This window comes from Trichoplusia ni, chromosome 2, assembly GCF_003590095.1.
Source record: "Trichoplusia ni isolate ovarian cell line Hi5 chromosome 2, tn1, whole genome shotgun sequence".
NCBI lineage: Eukaryota > Metazoa > Arthropoda > Insecta > Lepidoptera > Noctuidae > Trichoplusia > Trichoplusia ni.
The window spans coordinates 11,934,371-11,955,277 of NC_039479.1; the positions used below are offsets into that span (position 1 = coordinate 11,934,371).

Here is a 20,907-nt window from a genome sequence, read left to right on the forward strand (position 1 = left end):
TTTACTAAATGCCAAAGGACAACAAACAGGCTAAAATTATAACGCGGGGGCAAAAGCAGTGATATTTTATTTTTCCAACCCGCCTGTAACATCGTGTAATACAATTATGACGTCTGTTTACAGCTCATTTATTGGCCGAACATTCGTGAATTTATACAAAAAATCTATTATAAATTCTAACAATGAAAAATAATGAACTCTTAAATTATAAAGAATACATATATATAACGATACTTCAAAAAATACTTTCTTAGATGTACCTAACTAACGCGATTATAAACACGGTACCCTAGACGGTTTTTGCACATTGTACAAATGTACCTACATCATATTTTGAAATACGTTCATAACCCAATCTTTATTAGAAATAAACAGTTATCAATAGAAGAATATCTATTTCGGCAGAACAATTCAAGCTTTTGCGTTTAGCACTTAGACGAACACATAAAAAAATAAAATGCTTCCAGATTACTCGAAACCCAACCTCATCATCACCCAAAACCAAAAAATCTCAAAGTCAAAGACGTGAAACCACCAAATGTTATACGTAATAATCCCTACTAATATTATAAATGCGAAAGTAACTCTGTCTGTCTGTCTGTCTGTTACGCTTTCACGTCTAAACCACTGAACTGATTTTAATGAAATTTGGTACAGAGATAGAGTTGACCTTGAGAAAGAACATAGGATAGTTTTTATCCCGGACTTTTGAAGAGTTCTCTTGGAAACGCGATATAACCGACCTCGACGCGGGCAAAGCAGCGGGCGAAAAGCTAGTATACCATATATGTATATACCCCGCCGCCGCAATGTTCTAAAGTCTGGGTGCCATTTTGTAAATTGTTATATCTTATGAAACTCTTTCATTTCAAAATTGCGACATCCCGACTCGCAGCAATTGACGTGTTTAGAAAATCGTTAGAAAACATAATGTAATTACAACTATCTGGTTATCACGATTTCTGACATAGAACTTGGTGACAGACGGTCAGACAAACAGCGGTGCCGCAGTAATAGGGAGCCGTCATTGCCTTAGGTTAAAGAATTATAAAAATTCAATGATAACTCAAGTAAATACTTGAAACACTCTCTCGATAACAAGGAAAAATTACAAATTTAAAAACACCCTACATTAACCCACATTTCAAAGTATGTTTATCAGAATTGGTAATAGATATAGTAATTAATACTCACACTTGACAATCAGACTCCCATCTTCCTACCACAAAATTCTATATATTTTATTTTAGAACTGAAAGAAAGCTATTTAAGTCCCCACTCGAGTATATTTCTAGAAACTTGGTTATTCTTCCTCATTTTCACCCATCACCAATTTTAATCAAACATGTATAAGAATACACCGATTTTATACATTTAATACAAAATAAACTAAATGTAAATTGCTCAACCGAAAGCCATGCTACAGTCAGACCAGTTAAACACGTTAAACTTATAAAACCCTTTTAATATAGGGGTTTAAATAGTAAAAACATAATTAGTACAGGTTTGAACACCGAGTATTGGACATGGTAATCAAATCCGTAGCGTAAACTATCAAAGATGTTTAAATGAAAAAACACTTGCACTGGGGCCCTCTAAATACATACATAAATTGCAATAAACAAAACAACAAGCAGATTATAAGAAAGAAGCTAAATAACAAGCTTTGATAATTATCAAACACTAGCTGCTGCCCGCGACTTCGTTCCCGTGGGTAGAAGATATAAGTTATGATTTATACCTGCCCTGTTTTTTCCCCATTTTCCATTGTACCTATCTTCGCTCCTTTTAGTCGCAGCGTGATGGTTTATAGCCTAAAGCCTTCCTCGATGAATGGTCTATTGAACATAGAACACAAAAATAGTTTTTCAATTTGGCCCAGTAGTTCCTGAGATTAGCACGTTCAAACAAACAAACAAACTCTTCAGCTTTATATATTAGTATAGATTAATGTGCTTCACATCTATATAAAAACGCAGAAAAAGTCGCGGGCAACAGCTAGTAATAACAATCCAGCAAGGAAGTTAATAAGTACTAAGAAATTTACAATAGTTGAATATTTTGAAGTCAACGCGGGCATAGTCACGGGCACAAGCTAGTACATCAACTAAAAGCTGATCGCTATCAGAATTTAATCTTGAATTTATAACATAGACTTCATATAAATTACTTAGCAAACATGATCCCCTTACACATACCGACTAATATTAAATTTGAAGTATCAATAACAACGTATAATACATGTTCGATAATTGAGTTTCATAGAACATTACCAAGCAAGGCTGTAGCCTATCAGACGACTTATTAACTTATTAAGCAATTATAGGAATCTCAATTAACAAGTTGCTTGCCAATACGTAAGTAGGTATGCTATATGGATGTTTATGCGTTTTATCTCATCACTGGTTTTAAAAGCATTACACTGTAGTCTACCACTTATGTACTTTTTTTAACCTGAAGAAAAATTCGGAACCCTGTTATTTAGGCACCCCTATCTGTCCACCCTTATATCTCATGAATTGTCATAGCTAGACAATTAAATATTCACAGGTGATACATTTCTAATGATGATGCAACAACAAATAATAACAATCTAAATTAAAACATATATTTGATACTTGTCGATTTTCATTCGAAAAAAGTATATATTATTTTTGAAATTGTTTCAGGCTTGAATACCAAGCCTCAATCGATGAAAAGATTGAAACTTGAAACCACGGCCCAAAAATTGTTATATTCTACCAATCGTGATATGATCGAATGCTTTATCAAAAATAGTTAAAAAACGTTTTTGAAAATGAATAAAAAGACTGCTTTCATTATTTACAATGAATTAAATTGGAATATTCTTTGCTTTTAAACTAAAGTACTATTGAAAATTACTGTAACAATTGAAAAAGTATTGTAAGTAGGTAACAAGCCGACAACAATTGAAAAACTTTAAAAAGAAATAAATCGGTATAACACAAGTTCAGATTTAAAATTTAAAAAAAATACGGATGATTTGAGAACCTCTTAAGACGAAGAAGTGTACCAGTGAAAGATAAAAACGAGCAGTATTCTATTAAAACTAAAATCTTTCGGAAGCGTTCCAGCATGAAGTCTAATATCATTTTCTTTTAATCGAATGAGACATTTTCCGTCACTTAATGTTAAAAACCTTGAAATGAAACTACTTTTACGGATTTTATCCGTAAAAGTAGTTTCATTTCAATGTCTAACATTCGCGTAAACCTAAGAAACCACTATGTTAAAAACCTGTCAAAATTACACCTTAATACGAACATGGTATATTCTGTTGAGTTACTTTCTTATGTAATCGAAGTAAAACAATTAAAATTATGGTTTTATTGCCCTCTCTATACAAAACCCACCCTTGGTGTGAACCCACCAAGGGTGGTTTTTGTTTAACATAACTACCATATTTATTTTGTGCATTCACTACACTCGGACAAAATATTCGTTTTCTAGGAAATAATGTTGCAAACTGGGACTCAGCCAGAAAATACGAACGTGAACGGGTTAAATTAAAACACATAAAATACTAAGTGCCTACTAACTTTCGCGGACTCTGAGCAAATTTAATCCTGTATAACTAAAACGAGTGTTTAAAAATTGCCCCTTTAAGTCAAAAATTTAAGGGGAGTTACAACCCATAATAGACTTGTTTGATGTAATAGGGACCCTGGGTAGTCGCAATGATTTTGAATTAACTTGCTATCACACTGGTAGAACAGCAAAAGCTATCATAATCGACAGCTTAACTTTACCTGAAAACTACAGGACTACGAAAATAAAATTTCATAAACACGGTCAGGAATATGTGAACATGTGTAACAACGTATGCTGTGTTTAGTAAAAGTCGATCGATTTTTGCTACCAAGCAAACATATGGTGTCTCAAAGTATCCATAAGTCAAATAGATTCAAACAATAGTTTCTGTTTAAGGTAATTTAAAAACACTAAGTTGGGTTTCAAAATTCATACTATCCAAGAATATGGAGCAATCAACTTTTTTGTACTGAGTTACCTAATAAGTTGTCACGTAAGCCAGGCATTCGCATAAAGCTAGAACATTCAGGCTTTTGGGTTACGTGTATGATTACATTAAAGGATTCGTAGCCCAGCAATCTTGGCAATTGGACATCTAACAGGTGCACTTCGTGCAGGGAAGGACGCGTGCGAACCCGCGTCCGTCCGAGGACAAAGTAAGCTTTACTTTTAACTCGTGCACCCTTGCAAGCCATAAAGAGCATGTGTTAGTGGGAGTTTCCAGGCATGCGCTTTGCTGCGCTTTCCCGCATGTCCGTAGTATTTGTACCTTCAACTAGATGGCGTTAGAATGCAATGTAACTTGGTTCCAGCTTGGCTCTTCAGGTTGAACTACCTGTACGCAATTTTTAGAGAAACATAGATGAAGGGTAAAAACGGATTTCCATAACAGAGGGCACCGCTATCTATTTGTCTGTCCGTCTATGAACAGTAACAATTAGCCAGTTGAAATTCTATTGCCGTTGTAACAAGAAGAAATATATTTTACTCAATACTCAATGCTCAATACAAAACTAAATGCCAAAATGCAGTTAGTCAACGGGTGATACGGCTAAAACTTTAATGACTGACCGGCTTTCATTGCAAATTTGTTTTTCTTTCGTTTATTTATAGGAAACCCTCAGTTTAGCGAGTCCAACTCGCACTGTTTTTTTTTATTCAAGCGTATAATAGGCAAAACAAAATTAAACAAGTCTGGGTAAATGAAAATTGACTACAAAGGCCATTTACCGTAACTGAACGTTAATATAGAGAGGTCATTAATCTTAAATTCTGCATCGGGGACCCTTTAATAAGCTCAGCTGTGGTACACAAAGCTTTGGCGTCTATGCTAGCCAATTTTAATTTAAGGGAGTTTGTCGATCAAAAAACACTTCAAACTTTGAATAAGGGTAGTGAAATGAGTATGACAGCAGATGAAGAACAGTTGGTATGCTTTTAGGATATTTTCTACATTTAATATTTAATAGTCTTTAACAGTAGTTTCCCATATTCTATAGAAAAAAGGATTTGGCTAATAGATGTAACATTTTGTTGTAATCTTTAGACAGACGCACTGACAGACACGGTCAAACTTATGTATATAAACCCTCTTTTTATGCATTAAAAATATTCGTATTTGAATCGATTTAGCGTTCGAAATATCTTTTGTTATTTTAATTATGAGTCAGCATAAGACCTGCCTTTACCGTTTCAGCATTTGACATAAGCTTGAGAAGGATGGATAGACACCTACTTCTCTATAATTCAATAGTTTATATCTTACTGATCCGCTCATATGCTAACCGTGGAACTTTGTAAGCGGGTATTTGTTACCGCGGCTTTAAAGGGTAAGATGGATTTAAGTTTATGGCTGTAAAGTTTTTACAAATTTTATCGGGAGTGAATAAGGAGTGGTATGATATGTTGACTGTCCTAAGCTGGCAAAGGTTGCTGCCGGCTGTTCTCCTGTCAAGCAAGAAAAAATAACTGTACATACGAAAGAAACAAGTAAATCTTCTGTGACTATGTTTATCTGTTGTCTAGTAGGAAATAAGCTTTACTTAATTTTAGACTAGATGGCGTTGTATGAAAGTTGTGGTATGTTAAAGTGGAATATATTACATTAAAGGTAATTCTCGAATTAGTTTCTTTAAAACTTCTAATCATCTTAATTTCACTGATATAAAAACTGTGGGTTGACATATTTTAATTTTTTTACTCCATTTGCGAAAATTGCAGCAATGTCGGTTCATGAGATACAGCCTAGATACAGATAAACGGGCTGGAATCCCGGCAGCGGTCTTAGTTATAAAGAATCCGTTTTACCCTTTGAGCATGGAACCCATGTCTTTTAGCAGGCTCGTAAAAAAATAATTATTACCTCAGAAGATTTATTATTTCCAAGAACCTTAATTAAAAACCTGTTTATGAACGAGAAAACAAATAGATAAATATTTGTCACAACAAGAAGAACATCATAATTTATGATTTTTTTGATTATATTTCTTTAAAAAAATATTCTTATTATCCGTAGAAATTAGCATGTTTGCAAAAAATCTCTCGCCTACTAAAAACACCCCGGGCCCGTTCAACTGCCTGAGCCAGGGCCGGGCATCCTCTTCGCCGCTCTGGCTGTTATGGAAACCTAATAGTTTTAGTTAATAACTAGCTGTTGCCCGCAACTTCGTCCGCGTGGTTAGAAGATATAAGTTATCATTTATACCTGCTGTTTTTTTCCACATTTTCCATTGTATCTTCGTTCCTATTAGTCGCAGCGTGATGGCTTACAACCTAAAACCTTCCTCGATGAATGGTCTATTCAATACAAAAAGATTTTTTCAATTTGATCCAGTGGTTCCTGAGATGAGCGCGTTCAAACAAACAAACAAACTCTTCAGCTTTATATATTAGTATAGAGAATTCTTAGTTCATAAAAAAAACATAACTTTTCCAAACTCCAAATGATTTTAATCTTATGCATAAACAGTAAGAGAGAACTTTATTTTAGAAGGATGTAAAATTAAACCCGACCCGAAGCCCGGGAAAGTTGTACCTTAATAAAACTGTTTTGGTATGTATTAAATATTTCCTAGGATTCAGAACAAGCATGGTCGAACTGTTGTTTGTAACTTGTATGATATTTGAAAAGGTATTCTCGTAGTACATTTTTGGCACTAGTTGTTTTCCGCAACGTCGTCTGTTCAACCAATGAGTGTGGAGTGTTGGGTTTGGGCCCCGCGTAAGACAAGCGTTTGTTAATTAATGTGTTTTTTAAAGGCCATTTATTTCGATTCTTAATAAAATAAAATTGAGAAAATATCTTCAATAACTTAACAAAATGCACACCTTTTATGTATATGTAATTGCATATCATAAAAATAATTAGTGTCCTAATCTATAAGTAGGAACTGATAAAATAACTCCGTTATGTATTAATATTATGATGACCTTTAGACATTTGGGCCTATTTACTGGAACTTTGATAACCAGAATTATCATTAAAACGCCATTGTACCACGTGTTTTTCTAATTATGAACAAAGCACCATGTTGTTTCACCAAGCACTCCCAGGTGACCAACTTCCTAGATTGTTCTTATTATTTAATTTTCTATTTTTAGTTTTAATATTTGCTTTAGTTATAATTACAACTTGCTTCGTTTGAATTTAAGCTTTTCCACTGCTTGTTTGTCGTTAATGGATATCTGCAGGATAGTGACAATGAAAATCTGTTTTTTTTTAGGTGTTTAACGACATCGAATCTTTTTTAGAATGAACGGGTTCAAATACATCCAAAGTGCGGAAGCGGGGATACCTAATTATTTCTAAAACGCACACAATTTTCGTGCCTTGGGATCGAACTTGAGACCTTTGAATTGGCAATCCTAGGGATTTGACAATAGGCTTTTAGCTAAATTAAAGTATATACTTAACAGAAATGGAATGGATAGGAAAGCCAAGATACAGAGGGGTAAGGCATCAACAAAGGAAGGTGTATGTTCGGCACTGGCATAAGAGGCTGATGATGATGATGATGAAGATATCACCCGAATAAGATAGACTAGAATAAAGCAATAAGGGTTGAGGCATTCTTCTTATTTCTTCATTACCTTCATACGTACTTCCTTTTCAATAATAATTACTTAAAAAAAATGATAAAAGTGTTATAATAACATTCTGCCAAGTACCGTCACGTTGTTCGCGCCGTCGCCGTCGCACGTCAAACCGCGTAAATTTATTTAAGTTAGTGTATTAAAATCTAAACCTATGCTATAAACTAGATACCTACTAGCTAATTGCTCTACAGTCTTCGGAATTACAATAATTATTTAGTAATTACTCTTCTTAAAACATTTACATGCTGTAAAATAATGATGGTATTAATTGTTCGGTTTCTTTTAACATATTTAAATTAGTATTTATTTAAAAACAAGAATGTGCTGTCGCGGGGGTTTCATAAACATGCAAGTCATATGCACAAAGACACCTAAGTTTCATTGTGATTATTTTAGATTATTTCAAATGAAGGGCTTAATTTCGACAATATTAATTTATCCTGCATTTCTGAAAATTATGGTTACCCTACATATCTCTAATCTATTATTTGATTAGCTTTAATTATCTGCACGTCTTAAAACTACCAAAAAGTTTACAAAAACAAACCGTATCTGGGTACAAAGTACAGATTGTTTGTTTTGAAGCCATCGTACCGCATCGCCAATCACCTTGAGATAAGCGATTAAGTGACTTACATCTAATAGTTAAAATTAGATTGCACCAAAAATTATACCGCATATCAAAGTCCAAATAATTACGTAATACTAGCTCCGGTACGAATCGAAAATGATCACATGGGGACTTTCTGATATTTGGATATTTTTTTAGGTTACTAATACTAGTTTTAAGTTGCTGTGTACCAAATTATGTCCAAATTCGTTTAGTGGTTCTGGCGTGAGAGGGTAACAACATCCTCAATCAAGCTTTTGCGTATGAAGTGCCATAAAAGCAGTACCTTTGCACATGTTTTTTCATATCCCATATTTACGTAAATTTTCTGTGTACATAAATTGTTAAAAAAATAAATAAAATTGTGTAGTAGCAATTCGGCAGACTGAAGATTTCCTGCAAATAGACTACGGATTAACAAACAAAGGTAAAACCTCATTTTATGCAAACATTAAACCACCATATACACCAAACTGACCTACGGTTCTACAAATGGTTCATCCTGTGAATTCGTCGCCATTCACTGCCAAAATTACTACACATAATATTGTTAAGTTGTCTTACGTACTGATAAAAAAACTACTGGGGAATTTATACGACTGTGCTTTCGAATAACACAACAAAGGCATTGCAATGACCGGTCGCTTAACGTCTTGACTTCAAACATCGGGTCATCCTTTAACTGTGTTTCATCTACGAACTAACGGCGAACCGATTGAAGGTGTGGAAGAGAGATGCCGCTATTCGTTTAGTGCGCTATGACGCTTCCACAATCACAATAACGTGGTGGTTAGCTTGTGAGAGGCCTCACTCAGATCACGCTATCGAAATTAGTTTCCAAACTGCCATTGTTACATTAAGGACCAACTTTGACAGATGAAGATTAAAGGTGTCGTGGTTACAATTTAAACTTTGAAAAATAGTTGAAGTGTTTGCAAGTATTCAAATACTAGTTGCAGCCCGCGAGCCCGCCTGTTGCAAATCGAAAATGATCCCACAGGGACAAACAATCGGGATAAAAACTATCCTACGTGTCAATATTGATTATAAACGATCTTTGTACCGAGATTCGTCTAAATCCGTTCTGTGGTTTTTGCTTGAAAGAGGAACAAACATCCATACATACAGCTCTAACTTTTATAATATCAGTAGGATGATGGAGTAAAACCGCGGGGCGCAGCTAGTTATTCATAATTACTTGTACATTATCATTATGACATCATTATAAATCAAATGCCTAATTTAATTTAGCGCAGACATATCTGAACTCTACACTCCGCATTTTAAATAGATAATGGAATTCGTGTTGTCATTCAACATTGTTATAAATAGTCGTAACATAAGTTGTAATTGTTGCGTTCGGACGGGACTTTTGGTAGGCGCATAGGATTGCGGTATTGGCTAATAGATTGTCTTCAATTATGTGGCTCTCTTTTTGTTTTTAGTTGTTAAGTGTAGATCTTTTTGTATTAACTATGAATTATGTCTACCAGCATCAAACCCTGTTTAGTCCATAGTTCCAGTCTATAGATTTCCAAAAAGTATGGGAAGTAAAAATGAAAGGGATACAGTTTTTTTAAATTTCGTGTGACGTCACTTACCAGTAAGCTTTTTACTAGCTAGTGATATTACTAGCCGCTACTATCATTTCATTTCATCACCTTTTAATCTTTTTGGAAAGCTATCTGACGAACGAAACATATTGACATTATAATTAGGTTTAGTCAAGTGCTCTATTTTTAAAGCGAGACACTGCTCCTTGCCATATAATGCGCCGTGTTTCTGCTACAACATTGTCTGTAGGAGTCATAATTGCCTTGCGGTTTTGTGTATGTTTGTATGTCTTTGTATTCACGTAGTGTAATAATTAGAGACGAGCTATAAGAGTAATTAAGAAACACAAATAACTTTAAAATAATGGCACTATTATTAGTATTTCGCCTGCATTAGAATGGAATCTACTCACCACGTGCATACAAATCCATGCACGGAACCACAACAATTTATGAATCATGTATATCATAAATATGTATACTTCATTTATAGTATAGTAGGGAATACACGTGTGGAAACCGTTCACGATAAACTGTAATAAAATGAGCAATCTCGTCAATGCATAAAAACAGTTGACTATCTACTCAGTTAATTGGTAATACTGGTTAAACGATGATAAACAATGTATATAAACAATAGAAATTACAAAAAAGAACGGTTGGTTATACGTATGTAGTTTGCATCTACGATTTCAAATAGCAAGATTGAACGAAGCGGAAAATTACCGATAATTTCAATAACAGGTGTTTATATAAAAACGCGATATTTGCATGACTTTACGAAAATAAAAATAGCTTTAAACAGATTGTTTTGCTTTATCTGTTTTAATAGATAACATGAAGTACTTGAAAGTTACACTTTGGACTTTATGTTTCGAATTCAATGATAACGATAACACAACAAAAAACTTGTTACTGTACTCACTTACTTAAGTTACATTTTTAAATTAACAGTGTTCCATTTGCTTGTAATAGTGGCGGAGTAGATTTTTTTAAATTACTCTTTTGTTTTGACAGATGAAAATATTTTAGGCCTTGCCACGGGAAGCACTCAAAAGCCGGTAAATAATAACTAAACGTGCTTAGGTAGGCGAAGCTAAGGTATGTTGATATGGAAGGGAAACAGTGCTATACAATGTGTAGAGCGGCGTCTCTCTCCCACAACATTATAATGGTTTTACTACAGGAGGTGATAAATAATAAGTACATATTATAATACCAGCGTCTTATATGCGTCTTTTTCCGCACAGGGAAGGTTTGAGTTTGATTCACCACGCTCTCTAACTAAATCTCTCTAGCTCTCTGCGGATTGGCTAAGGTTCACTGTTGGTAGTCCAAGTAAATTGAGAGACGGTCATTACCATTTCGCAAATGGTTCCGCGAACTCCCCTACACAATAAAAGTGAGTTACAATTCACACGCAATCACCGAGAATTGTTATCTCTTGAGATTACTATTAGCAAACGAATGAAACTAAACAGAAAAGTGTGTTTTTATTACCGTGAGTTTTTATGGGAATGTATTTATAATAAGTGTAGTTAACTTATTATTTAAAGGGCAAGGTAAACAGCTTTGGACTACGTAGTATTCTACCAGTGTTGTGTTTCCAGTCGAATTCTGTTTCTAACTTTTCATATAAGTTCCAAATAAGAGTAGTTAATATATATATAAATATAATATAATATATATCCTGGGACAACTCACACACGGTTATCTGATCCCAAGCTAAGCAGAGCTTGTGTTATGGTAACCAGACAACTGATAAACTTACTTATATATTTCTAAATACATACATATTATAGATAAATTACACCCACACACCAGAACAAATGATCATGCTCATCATACAACTTTTGTCCTGGGCGGGAATCGAACCCACGACCTCTGGTACAGCAGTCAGGGTCACTAACCACTAGACCAACAGGCCCGTCAATACAATAGTTGTGTATTGCACGACTTCCTTATTCTCAAGGTAAATCGCCGGTAGGTTTAATGATGACTTTTGAGCAGTATAAACAAACACGGTTGTCATACAAATGAGTTCAAATGTTAATCAGTTGTCAAATCGGACTTATCTGATACCTTGAAAAATAGAATTATAAAAATAGAACATTAGAGCAAGAAATATTTGGTGGGTAACCAAAATTATTCATCTTTGAGGGCTACCGCTACCGAGGGCTTTGCGTGCGATGCGAACCACGTGCAATAAAACCCTTTGAACAAAAACAGACTTACACTCCTTTTCATTTTACATGTAGAGGTATTCTCAAAGCAAATTGTGTGTTCAACCACGGCAGCACTACAGGAATGAAGAGTAAGTTCACAGTTTATAGATGTTCTGCGCTCTATTGTCGCCTGCACCTAACTCTACCGACAAAGTTTAAAGTGTCTGGAATCGCTGCGACTTTGCCAAATGCTTTGAACATTATCATGGTGACGCAATTCTAAGACGTATAAATGTGTGAGGAATACCAAGGTTTATGTAAAGAAGAACTTACAAACAAACATTACCGTTTTTGACTAGAAATTACGTTTTCTATTTGAGGACCTCTTGCTTTGTTGAATCACTTCATTGCTTCCATATAAAATACGTAACAAAAACTGGTTTCATAAACTAACCAGATCCCAAAAAAGGTTTAAAGCAAAATCTTAGTGGCATATCGGGTCTGTGCAGGTCATCGTTGTATATGCATAGTTTAGAGTTCCTCGTGAGTCTCTAACCTTCATCGTCTGCTCTCCGAATCCCAGTTATGAGTCTGAGTGACTGGCAATCTCGTGGACAGAGGAGCAGTAACGGCAATCGAATGGTTTTAAGTACCTATACTTTTGATTTCTGGCTAAACAAAAGCATACAATAAAACGAATCGTCTTTCTTTATCTGCAAATCTGATTCGTATAATTAATTATTTTACTGTAGTAACATTCCGTTACGTAATACTAGAATCCTCTCTCACCTTTGGCACCTATATCACCTACAGTAGTTTAAACTTTAGGGATATCTACATGATGTTGTAAAATATTAAAATACGGAAAAGGACTTGCTGGATTGGGTTTCTCCACTAAGGACTTGCTGGATTGGGTTTCTCCACTAAAAGTCCTTTTTTCGCGCAATGGATATATATTTTTTGTTAGTGCGATTAACAGTTTACCCCTTTTTTAAGATGGTACCTTTTCAAAAAAGGCTGACGACCCCTTTCTGATTATAAGCTTCCTTCATCAGCCCATCCGCATATATACGTAATATGCTACATTGGATGCTCTTAAACGTTAACTTTAAAAATGAAATAATACACTTATTAAATAAAATAAAAAAAACATTTATTTAACACAACATTTTTTATCAAAAAATCCATTAAGTCGCTTTTATTGCAAGGTCGTCAAGTACCAAAATACTTTAATTCCTAGGCCTCAGTTTTACATGGACACCAGTCTCTGACCGTAATACGAGGTCTGCACTGTATTCGGGAACTAAATCGGAAGGTAGTATAACAAAATTCTTGACGATCTCCGAAATTGTGATCTTGAGTTCCATCCACGCGAACTTTTGACCTTTGGGACAATAAACAACTAGTAAATAAAATTTCAAAATCTTTTGAGTCATCAAATACATGTGATGAACGACGAATCATTATTTTTAAATTTGCGTCATTTGCTAACATTTGCAAGCCAGCAATAATATGGAGGAAAGTGGGGTATAACGAACGAAGTGCTAAATGTCATTCGATAGATGAAGATTAAAATGTTCACAATTTGCCGCTATAAATTGTAAATGGAGCATCTTACCTATACAGTTCCTAGGACCAGCACTAAATGCAAGCCAACTGAAGGCACTCTTCAAGGGTTTCTCGAATCTTTCAGGACGGAACTCCAAAGGATCGTCAAAGAGATCAGGTTGCCTCTGTATCTGGTAGATGTCGATCATCACCGATGTTCCTTTTACAAATTTTATACCTCCGACTTCTGTAATGTAAAATGTTACGTGAACAAGTTGGGTTATTGAAAAGTTAACTTGATCCTGCTGATCCAATTATTCTAATATATAAATATACATATATACTACACGCCAAAGAAGCCAGAAATTTTTGCCATCGGGTACTGCCGATAATGCAATGTAACAGCAGAAGAGAAATTGAACATTTTAACAAACATGGTCATCATGATGACACACAAGGTGCTTAGGTTAGATCTCGTTGAATGTTTGTAAAGTTTTTTTAATAGCAATAACTTACCGCAGTCTTTCGTGATGCGTCTTTCGATAAGAGGCACTGGTGGGCAAATTCTCAACGATTCCTTTAATACCATCTCCAAGTACTTCATCTGCTGAAGTTCTCTGATAAAGAAATAGACAAATTACAACAGAAATTTTGCTTTAATTATGGTTGAAAGAAATCGTCATTCCCGGCAGGGCGATGACGATTTCTTTCCTTCCTATCCCATTTTTGTATCAGGGTTCGGTGCAGAATGTCTTCTTCTCCCCTACTTTCCTATTTGACGTCATCTCACAAAAAGGTAAAACTCTTTTCAGCCACCGCCTACTTTGCTACTTTGTACAACATCATGTTCTCACAAAAAGGTTTCTTATGAAAACTTACTGGTATGTTGGATCTCTGTGCATGTCATCGTTGAATATAGTTTTGAGTTCCTCGTAAATCTTTTCTTGGACATCTCTGTGTTTTGACAGGAGGTAGAGAGTGTATGCGATACCTGAGGTCGTGGTGTCGTGACCCTGGAATAAAGAACACTCTTGAATAGGTACATTCACAAATTCAAAATATATTTTTTTTACATTTTTTAAGAATTATGGACCATAACATTACACATTTTGTCGTGGCTTTTTGGTTGATAAAACGGATACGTTTGCATAAGCTAAATCAAAACAATGCAGACAAGTATGAATGTGGCTATGTCAAAGTTACATAAATTTTCATTATTAGTCTAATATGGTGCCATTGACTAACGGTAAAGGAAAAAGAAGGATTCGAAATATTGGAATCTTTCAAAATATCCCCATCAGTATGGTGATCAATGCTGATATCTTCTCTCTATGGGAACAGATTACTATTTCCTTTATTTCATTTAAATACATATAAATTACTGGATTAAGATTACTATTATTATTAATGTTGTAAATTATAAATTCTTACTGCAAACATGAATGTGTCGACCTGCTCTCGAACGCTTACGTCATCGATTTTATGGCCGTCGATGTCAGACAACAACAACAGGTCCAAGAAGGCGTGCTTGTTTTTAATACCTATGCAAGAAAAAAATAATTAAACATTATTCGAAATACGAAGCTTAAAATCACACGAAAAAAAAAAGATATTTAAAAATATCAGGCATAGGACTAGCGTTGGTGTGATCCACGAATGCTTGTCCTGAGTCTGGGTGTCTGTGCATGTGACTTGAATGTTTGTGAAGCTCCCCGCGATATAAGGATTAAATTCCTTAAAGTGGGGGTGGTTCTTGAAGTTCTTTTTTTTAATATTCTGTTCAGAGGGTCTATAATATTATAACGATTGTTCCATATTAATATTACTTTAAGATTTGGCGGTAGGCCCGGTTCAACGTATTTTGGAACACATTAATATACGTTAATGATTACAACGTAATATCTACTTTGCAAATATTAATATTTACATGTTCATTCTAGCGAAAGGATTATGAGAAAATATTTCTGGAATAACATTAGATATATGTAGTGAAATTAAATTGGTATCAGGTAAATTATAGAATTAACATGTTTATTAGTTTACTTAGTCGATAAGCAAAGAGAACTGAAGATATTAATAAATATTAAACTATGCCTGGACAAATTTTGCATAAGAATCCAATAAAATTCCGTATTATATTAAATTATGGACAGATTTCGGGGCGGCCTTTTTCTAGGAAACGGACAATACTGGCTAGAAAAAAATGAACATCAATAACATGTCTTTGCCTTCGTTATTTTGAAATGGCGTAAAGTTTGACTCACCAACATCATCACTAGCATTCAAAGAAGTAATATTCAAATTCTTGAGTTCTTGTCGTCTTGTATTAATTACTCGGGTTGTTTGATCGTGAACAACTTTTAAAGCCTTATCTTGCTTCGTCTTTATTGGCAATAGATTGAAAATAGCATCTTCACCTAAGAAAGGTATTTGTATTCTCATTGACACGATTCTAGACAATCTGAAATCGAAAATATTGGATTAGCTTACGTAATAGACTCATTATTTTTTTTCTTTAACGTTGTCTCATTAACGGATTCAAAAGGTTTACTATCCCTTTTTCATACATTTGCAGTTGGAGAAGCGAGATGGTGCATTCTCTTCCTCATTTGGAGTTTTCTTACATTAAGAAGTTTAGTGCTTTTACAAAAAATGTAAAAGGTAATACGTACACGTCAATAGCCTGGACGTAGACTGAGTGGCTTTGTTCCTGGGCATCAATAGACACTCCCATAATAGATTCTAGAAAAGAAATAACTACATTAGACCTTTTTAAAACAAACCACAAAATATTATCGCATATCAGAAAACAAATGAGCAACGGACCTTATGTAGGTAATTATAATTAACATTTAAAGAATGTGGAACTTGACGGGCCTGTTGGTCTGGTAGTTAGTGGCCCTGACTGATTTACCGGAGCTCGTTGATTCGATGCTCACCCAGGACAAATGTCAGTGTGATAAGCATGATAATTCGTTCTGAATTGTGCATGTATTTAGAAACGCATAAGTTTGTTTATCAGTTGTCTACTATTCAAAGTACAAGCTTTGCTTATTTTGAGACTAGATGGCGCTGTCTGAGAGTTGTGGTACATTATGGAAGTGACGTTCGTGAACAAAAGTAATCGAAATATATCAGTATTCGTATTATTCTTAAATAACTTCTATTTTTAAACTGTAGTCATAATAAAAAAAATACAAAGTCCGTGACTAAATCGTAAGTTTTTATGCCGCATAATTTTTTTATCTAATGTAAAAAAGATTAGTTATCTACTTAATAGGAATCTTTTCATGTAATTTATTATCTATTGCGTAAGATAAGTATAACCTATAGATAATTATTGCGCTCATAAATTATTAGTTAAGCAAAAAAGTTTCGTTATCACTGAAGTAAAACGTTACTTGCAAGATTTAATATCAGCTATTATCTGATATTATCCGAACAAAACATAAAGGTTTTATTTTAAGCCCGTGTTTTTTTTTCTTACCAAAACATAGATAATAAAAATACGAGGGTCTACCACAACTACTACTGTTTTGACCGTATATACCATCTTAATATCGTTGAACAAAATCATCACGTGGAATAAGCACACCTATTCTGCTATTTTTTATGAGATTGATGCTACTCATTGGTTTTCTAACCATTGCATTTAACATTGGTATTCTCCTAACAATCCTAACCAATCAATGTCAATATAATGAATTTCCAATGTAAGTGTTGACAAAATGCTTATAATACCAATAGTGTCAAATGTAAGCTAATTTTAATTCAATCATCGAGAATTGTTGCAGGATCGGGACCCTTATACCTCATGATGGTATGGAAGCAAAATAGACGGCGTAGAGCATCATCATTCTTCCAGAGCCGCAATACTTTAAGAACTTATTTACGAAGTACGAAAATACTTTCTCGTACTCGTTAATAGTTACAACCTTATATATTTCTGTAAATTTTGGAAAGGTGTGAAGGCTTCCGAAATTGAGACCTTACTCTGGAACGACATTACTGTTATTATCCAAAATATTGTCGAATCAAATGACATATTTTCAACTGACTTCAAAAATCAATTCGACGGTTTTTTTTAATGTTTTTTTTATCTCAGGACTTCGGACTGGGTGTTCCGATTTTTAATTTTTAATTTACACTATATTTACCAAGTGTGGCTTAGCAGTTTTTATTTGTTTTTTTTTAGTCGGTTGCACGTGTTTCTTCTAAAAATATTATTAAAAGTCATTTTCTCACACCTGATCACATAAATCTTATGCTTTATCACCGTTAATTGTTATTACTTAATTAAACGTGTTTCTCACCATTAACATTGTCTAGAGCCGTTAATGCGACAATCGGAAACAAATCAACGTTACGTCCGTCGGCCATTTTCTTGAGTTTCTCTGTTAATACTCGCTGGTTCTTGCAGAATACCGGCAAGAAGTTTTGCAGAATGTTGAAGTGGAAAGCGGGAGTCAAGAATTTGCGTTGAGACTTCCATTTTTGACCTGAAACAAAAAAAAAGAATAATATTTTTTTACCAGGATACATTAGCACTGAACCATTATCATTAAATTAGTGATCATCATTTTTTTATAATTTATTATAACAGAAAATAATGATCACTAATTTTGTAAGCACCCCTAATTTAAAAATATTTTTTTCAATATAATCTTTCTAAAGGATTGACTGCGACGTTTACCTGTAGTAGTGAGGACACCTTGCCCGAGCCAGTCACTCAAGAAGCTGTAAGACCTGCCCTTTGTTATGTGTTCCATCGTCGATACCAGTTCCTAAAATAATAGCACACTAATTATTTTCTTGCATAGATTATGGTGTGTTAACCGACCAGAAACTGATTTGAGGACTGTGTACTGCTTATTTATCCATTTGCAAGTGGTTAGAACCACACTTATTCTTAAGTAAGTGGTATTTAGCCTATGACACCTTCAAATGGGCAGTTTGATAGTTTTTGAGTAATCATTAGGTACAATTTATTCCCAATAATTTAATAATTTCGTTGCTGATGAACTTCAACTTTCTTCAGAGATATTGTAGTACAGTAATGAAATGACGCTTACCTCAACATATTTCGGATGTGTTAATACCACATAAGGCCTTAAGAAGAAATGTACCCGAAACGCTTGACCATATTTGAGTGATAATTTGTGAATTAGATTCAGGAACTCTGGAACAAGAAAAAAGGTTTTTAGTTGGCAGAGTTTGGTAATGTTATACTTTTCACATTGGCCAACCTTGTTTATCGTTGCAATTTGGGGCCAACATGCAACCATAAGAATTTTACGCAAACTTTTGGGCCATAATTCCAAATTATAGCTAGAGATCAAACCCTGCTCTATATGTTGGCCATAGGTGCTGGCCAACCATTTGCTACAATGTTGGGCATATGAACAGCAACCATGAAACAATGAGAATTATATCTACGCAGTAATAATACACGATTAAAAAGGTACATGACCGATGCAGACTAGCTGCGGCTGTGACACGTGCAAAGCGTTGTAACGTCAGATAGCAAGGTCTAAATATTAGAATTGTGGCAAATATATAAAAAAATATTTATATTATTTAATTTATTCGAAAACTTCTCAGGGGTAAACTACCTCTTAAAACATTATATTGTTCTATATAGGTTATGTAAATATATATATATTGATGTTGAACTAGAAGAAGATGTTGAGGAAGAATTCTCGTTTCCACAACTGCACAATTCTTAGAGATATTAATTGTGCTTTAAAATTCATTAGATACACCGACATTGTATTCCATCAATCAATGTCCACTGTTGGTTGTACCTTTATTGTATCTCATCACTTGAGATCAATAGAATCCCGCCGTAACAAGAACGATAGTTTGAAAACAACATTGCTTCTGTTGTTCATCAATCCTTAGGATTAAATAAAAAATGTATTTAATCAAAATAATGAAAAAAAATAACTAGTTAACTAACTTAGTTTCTGAGTGAGTTAAATAAAATAAAATAATTTGATAATATAAACTAAAATAAATAAATCAGTAATACATTTTGATCGTAATTGCTGTTAAATAACATTAACTTGTTTGTGTTTATGTTTAGACAACAAATGATCTCGATTACTCGACCAATCCAAGTGTGAATAAATCTTGAGTCTCGACCTTGGACGTATAAGAATCTTAAAACAGGTTTCTCGATACCCTACATATACTATTATGTTAGTATTAAAACAAACATCAAACTCATCTATAAATAAACTACGGTAACACCCAAACAAGTTTTTATGTAAATAAATATTCAATTCAAACAACAAGCCGTAAAATAAATAACTTATTGTAATTTAATTCAATATTTCTTGCTAAAGCAAGTTTTACAACCAATTAACATCTACCACACACAAAAAAACATCAATTATAAAAAAAAATCCGTACCTGAAGATTTAACAATAAACAAATGAGCATTTCCAATGAGAGGCAACGGCGTCGGTCCTTTTATATTAAACCTCTTGTTCTCCCGGATCATACTTATCCAGGAGGCTAATAGTAATAACACTATTATAACAGATACTAATAACAAAATCATGTTTACTATTGATCACTGCACGGACAAACACAACCACATTCAATGAAGTTGATAATGAAAATGCGGAATGCGTGCTTAACGAAACAGAAAGCGGTTTTATAATACGGAGTCGTAATCGCAGTTAGGGTTACCAAGTCTTAATGCCAGAAACACGGACGAGACCGTGTCCGGCCGTTGTAACCGGACAATTCGGAGTCATAATTTTTAGCTTTTTTAAATACATTTTATTAAAAAACGTTGTTTTTTATGTTTGTGAATGTGGCGAATATCTGGGGCATTCAGGTTCCGATGTGTCGCCACTCAAAAACAGCTCGCCTTAAGCTACCTTTTGGAATATATTCCTGAATAAATCTTCAGGCACATATTTTTAATTTTAATTATTCTACCTTATTAATTATTTCTTAATTTTCCTTCTTAATTCTAAATAATTGTATTTTCATTTGCTATCGGTTACTGTTGTTACCGATATTTTTGATATTCATATTTAGTTGTTTCAGACTGGCGACTTTAGTAAGTTTCTGCCTATCCCTTTGAAAGCACCACTAGTGGTAATGTCGTGTGTCAGGTAGTGGGGCTCTCCAAAAATGGTTGCGTCCCATGAGCTGGTCGATGCGGATATCTCGTTTGCTGGCACACGCTTGCTCAGATCAATCTAGTACTTTAATCAGAAGGCCAGTTCAAACAAAATACTCTGCATGCGTTTATGCACTTATTATACAAGGATTTTAAACTTGTCTGATCTTTAAAAAACTGCAGCCCCTGTGTTGTATCGTCATTTCTTTTCAGGGTAGACAGATAAGAAATTTCAAGTCTAGCGTT

At 34.3% G+C, this 20,907-nt stretch overlaps 1 protein-coding gene across 1 annotated transcript; it reads right to left on the bottom strand.

Moving 5' to 3' along the window:
- Positions 1-13,111: 13,111 nt before the first annotated feature.
- Positions 13,112-20,162, bottom strand: LOC113507386 (cytochrome P450 4d2-like). The gene is made up of 11 exons (XM_026890247.1): positions 19,938-20,162; positions 18,596-18,702; positions 18,217-18,307; positions 17,837-18,022; positions 16,196-16,265; positions 15,788-15,984; positions 14,955-15,064; positions 14,403-14,536; positions 14,040-14,140; positions 13,594-13,770; positions 13,112-13,359 (listed from the first exon to the last, which is right to left on the bottom strand). Exons 1-11 carry the CDS (start codon positions 20,086-20,088, stop codon positions 13,205-13,207), a joined length of 1,479 nt encoding a protein of 492 aa, XP_026746048.1. The 5' UTR covers positions 20,089-20,162; the 3' UTR covers positions 13,112-13,204.
- Between the last annotated feature and the right edge of the window lie 745 nt (positions 20,163-20,907).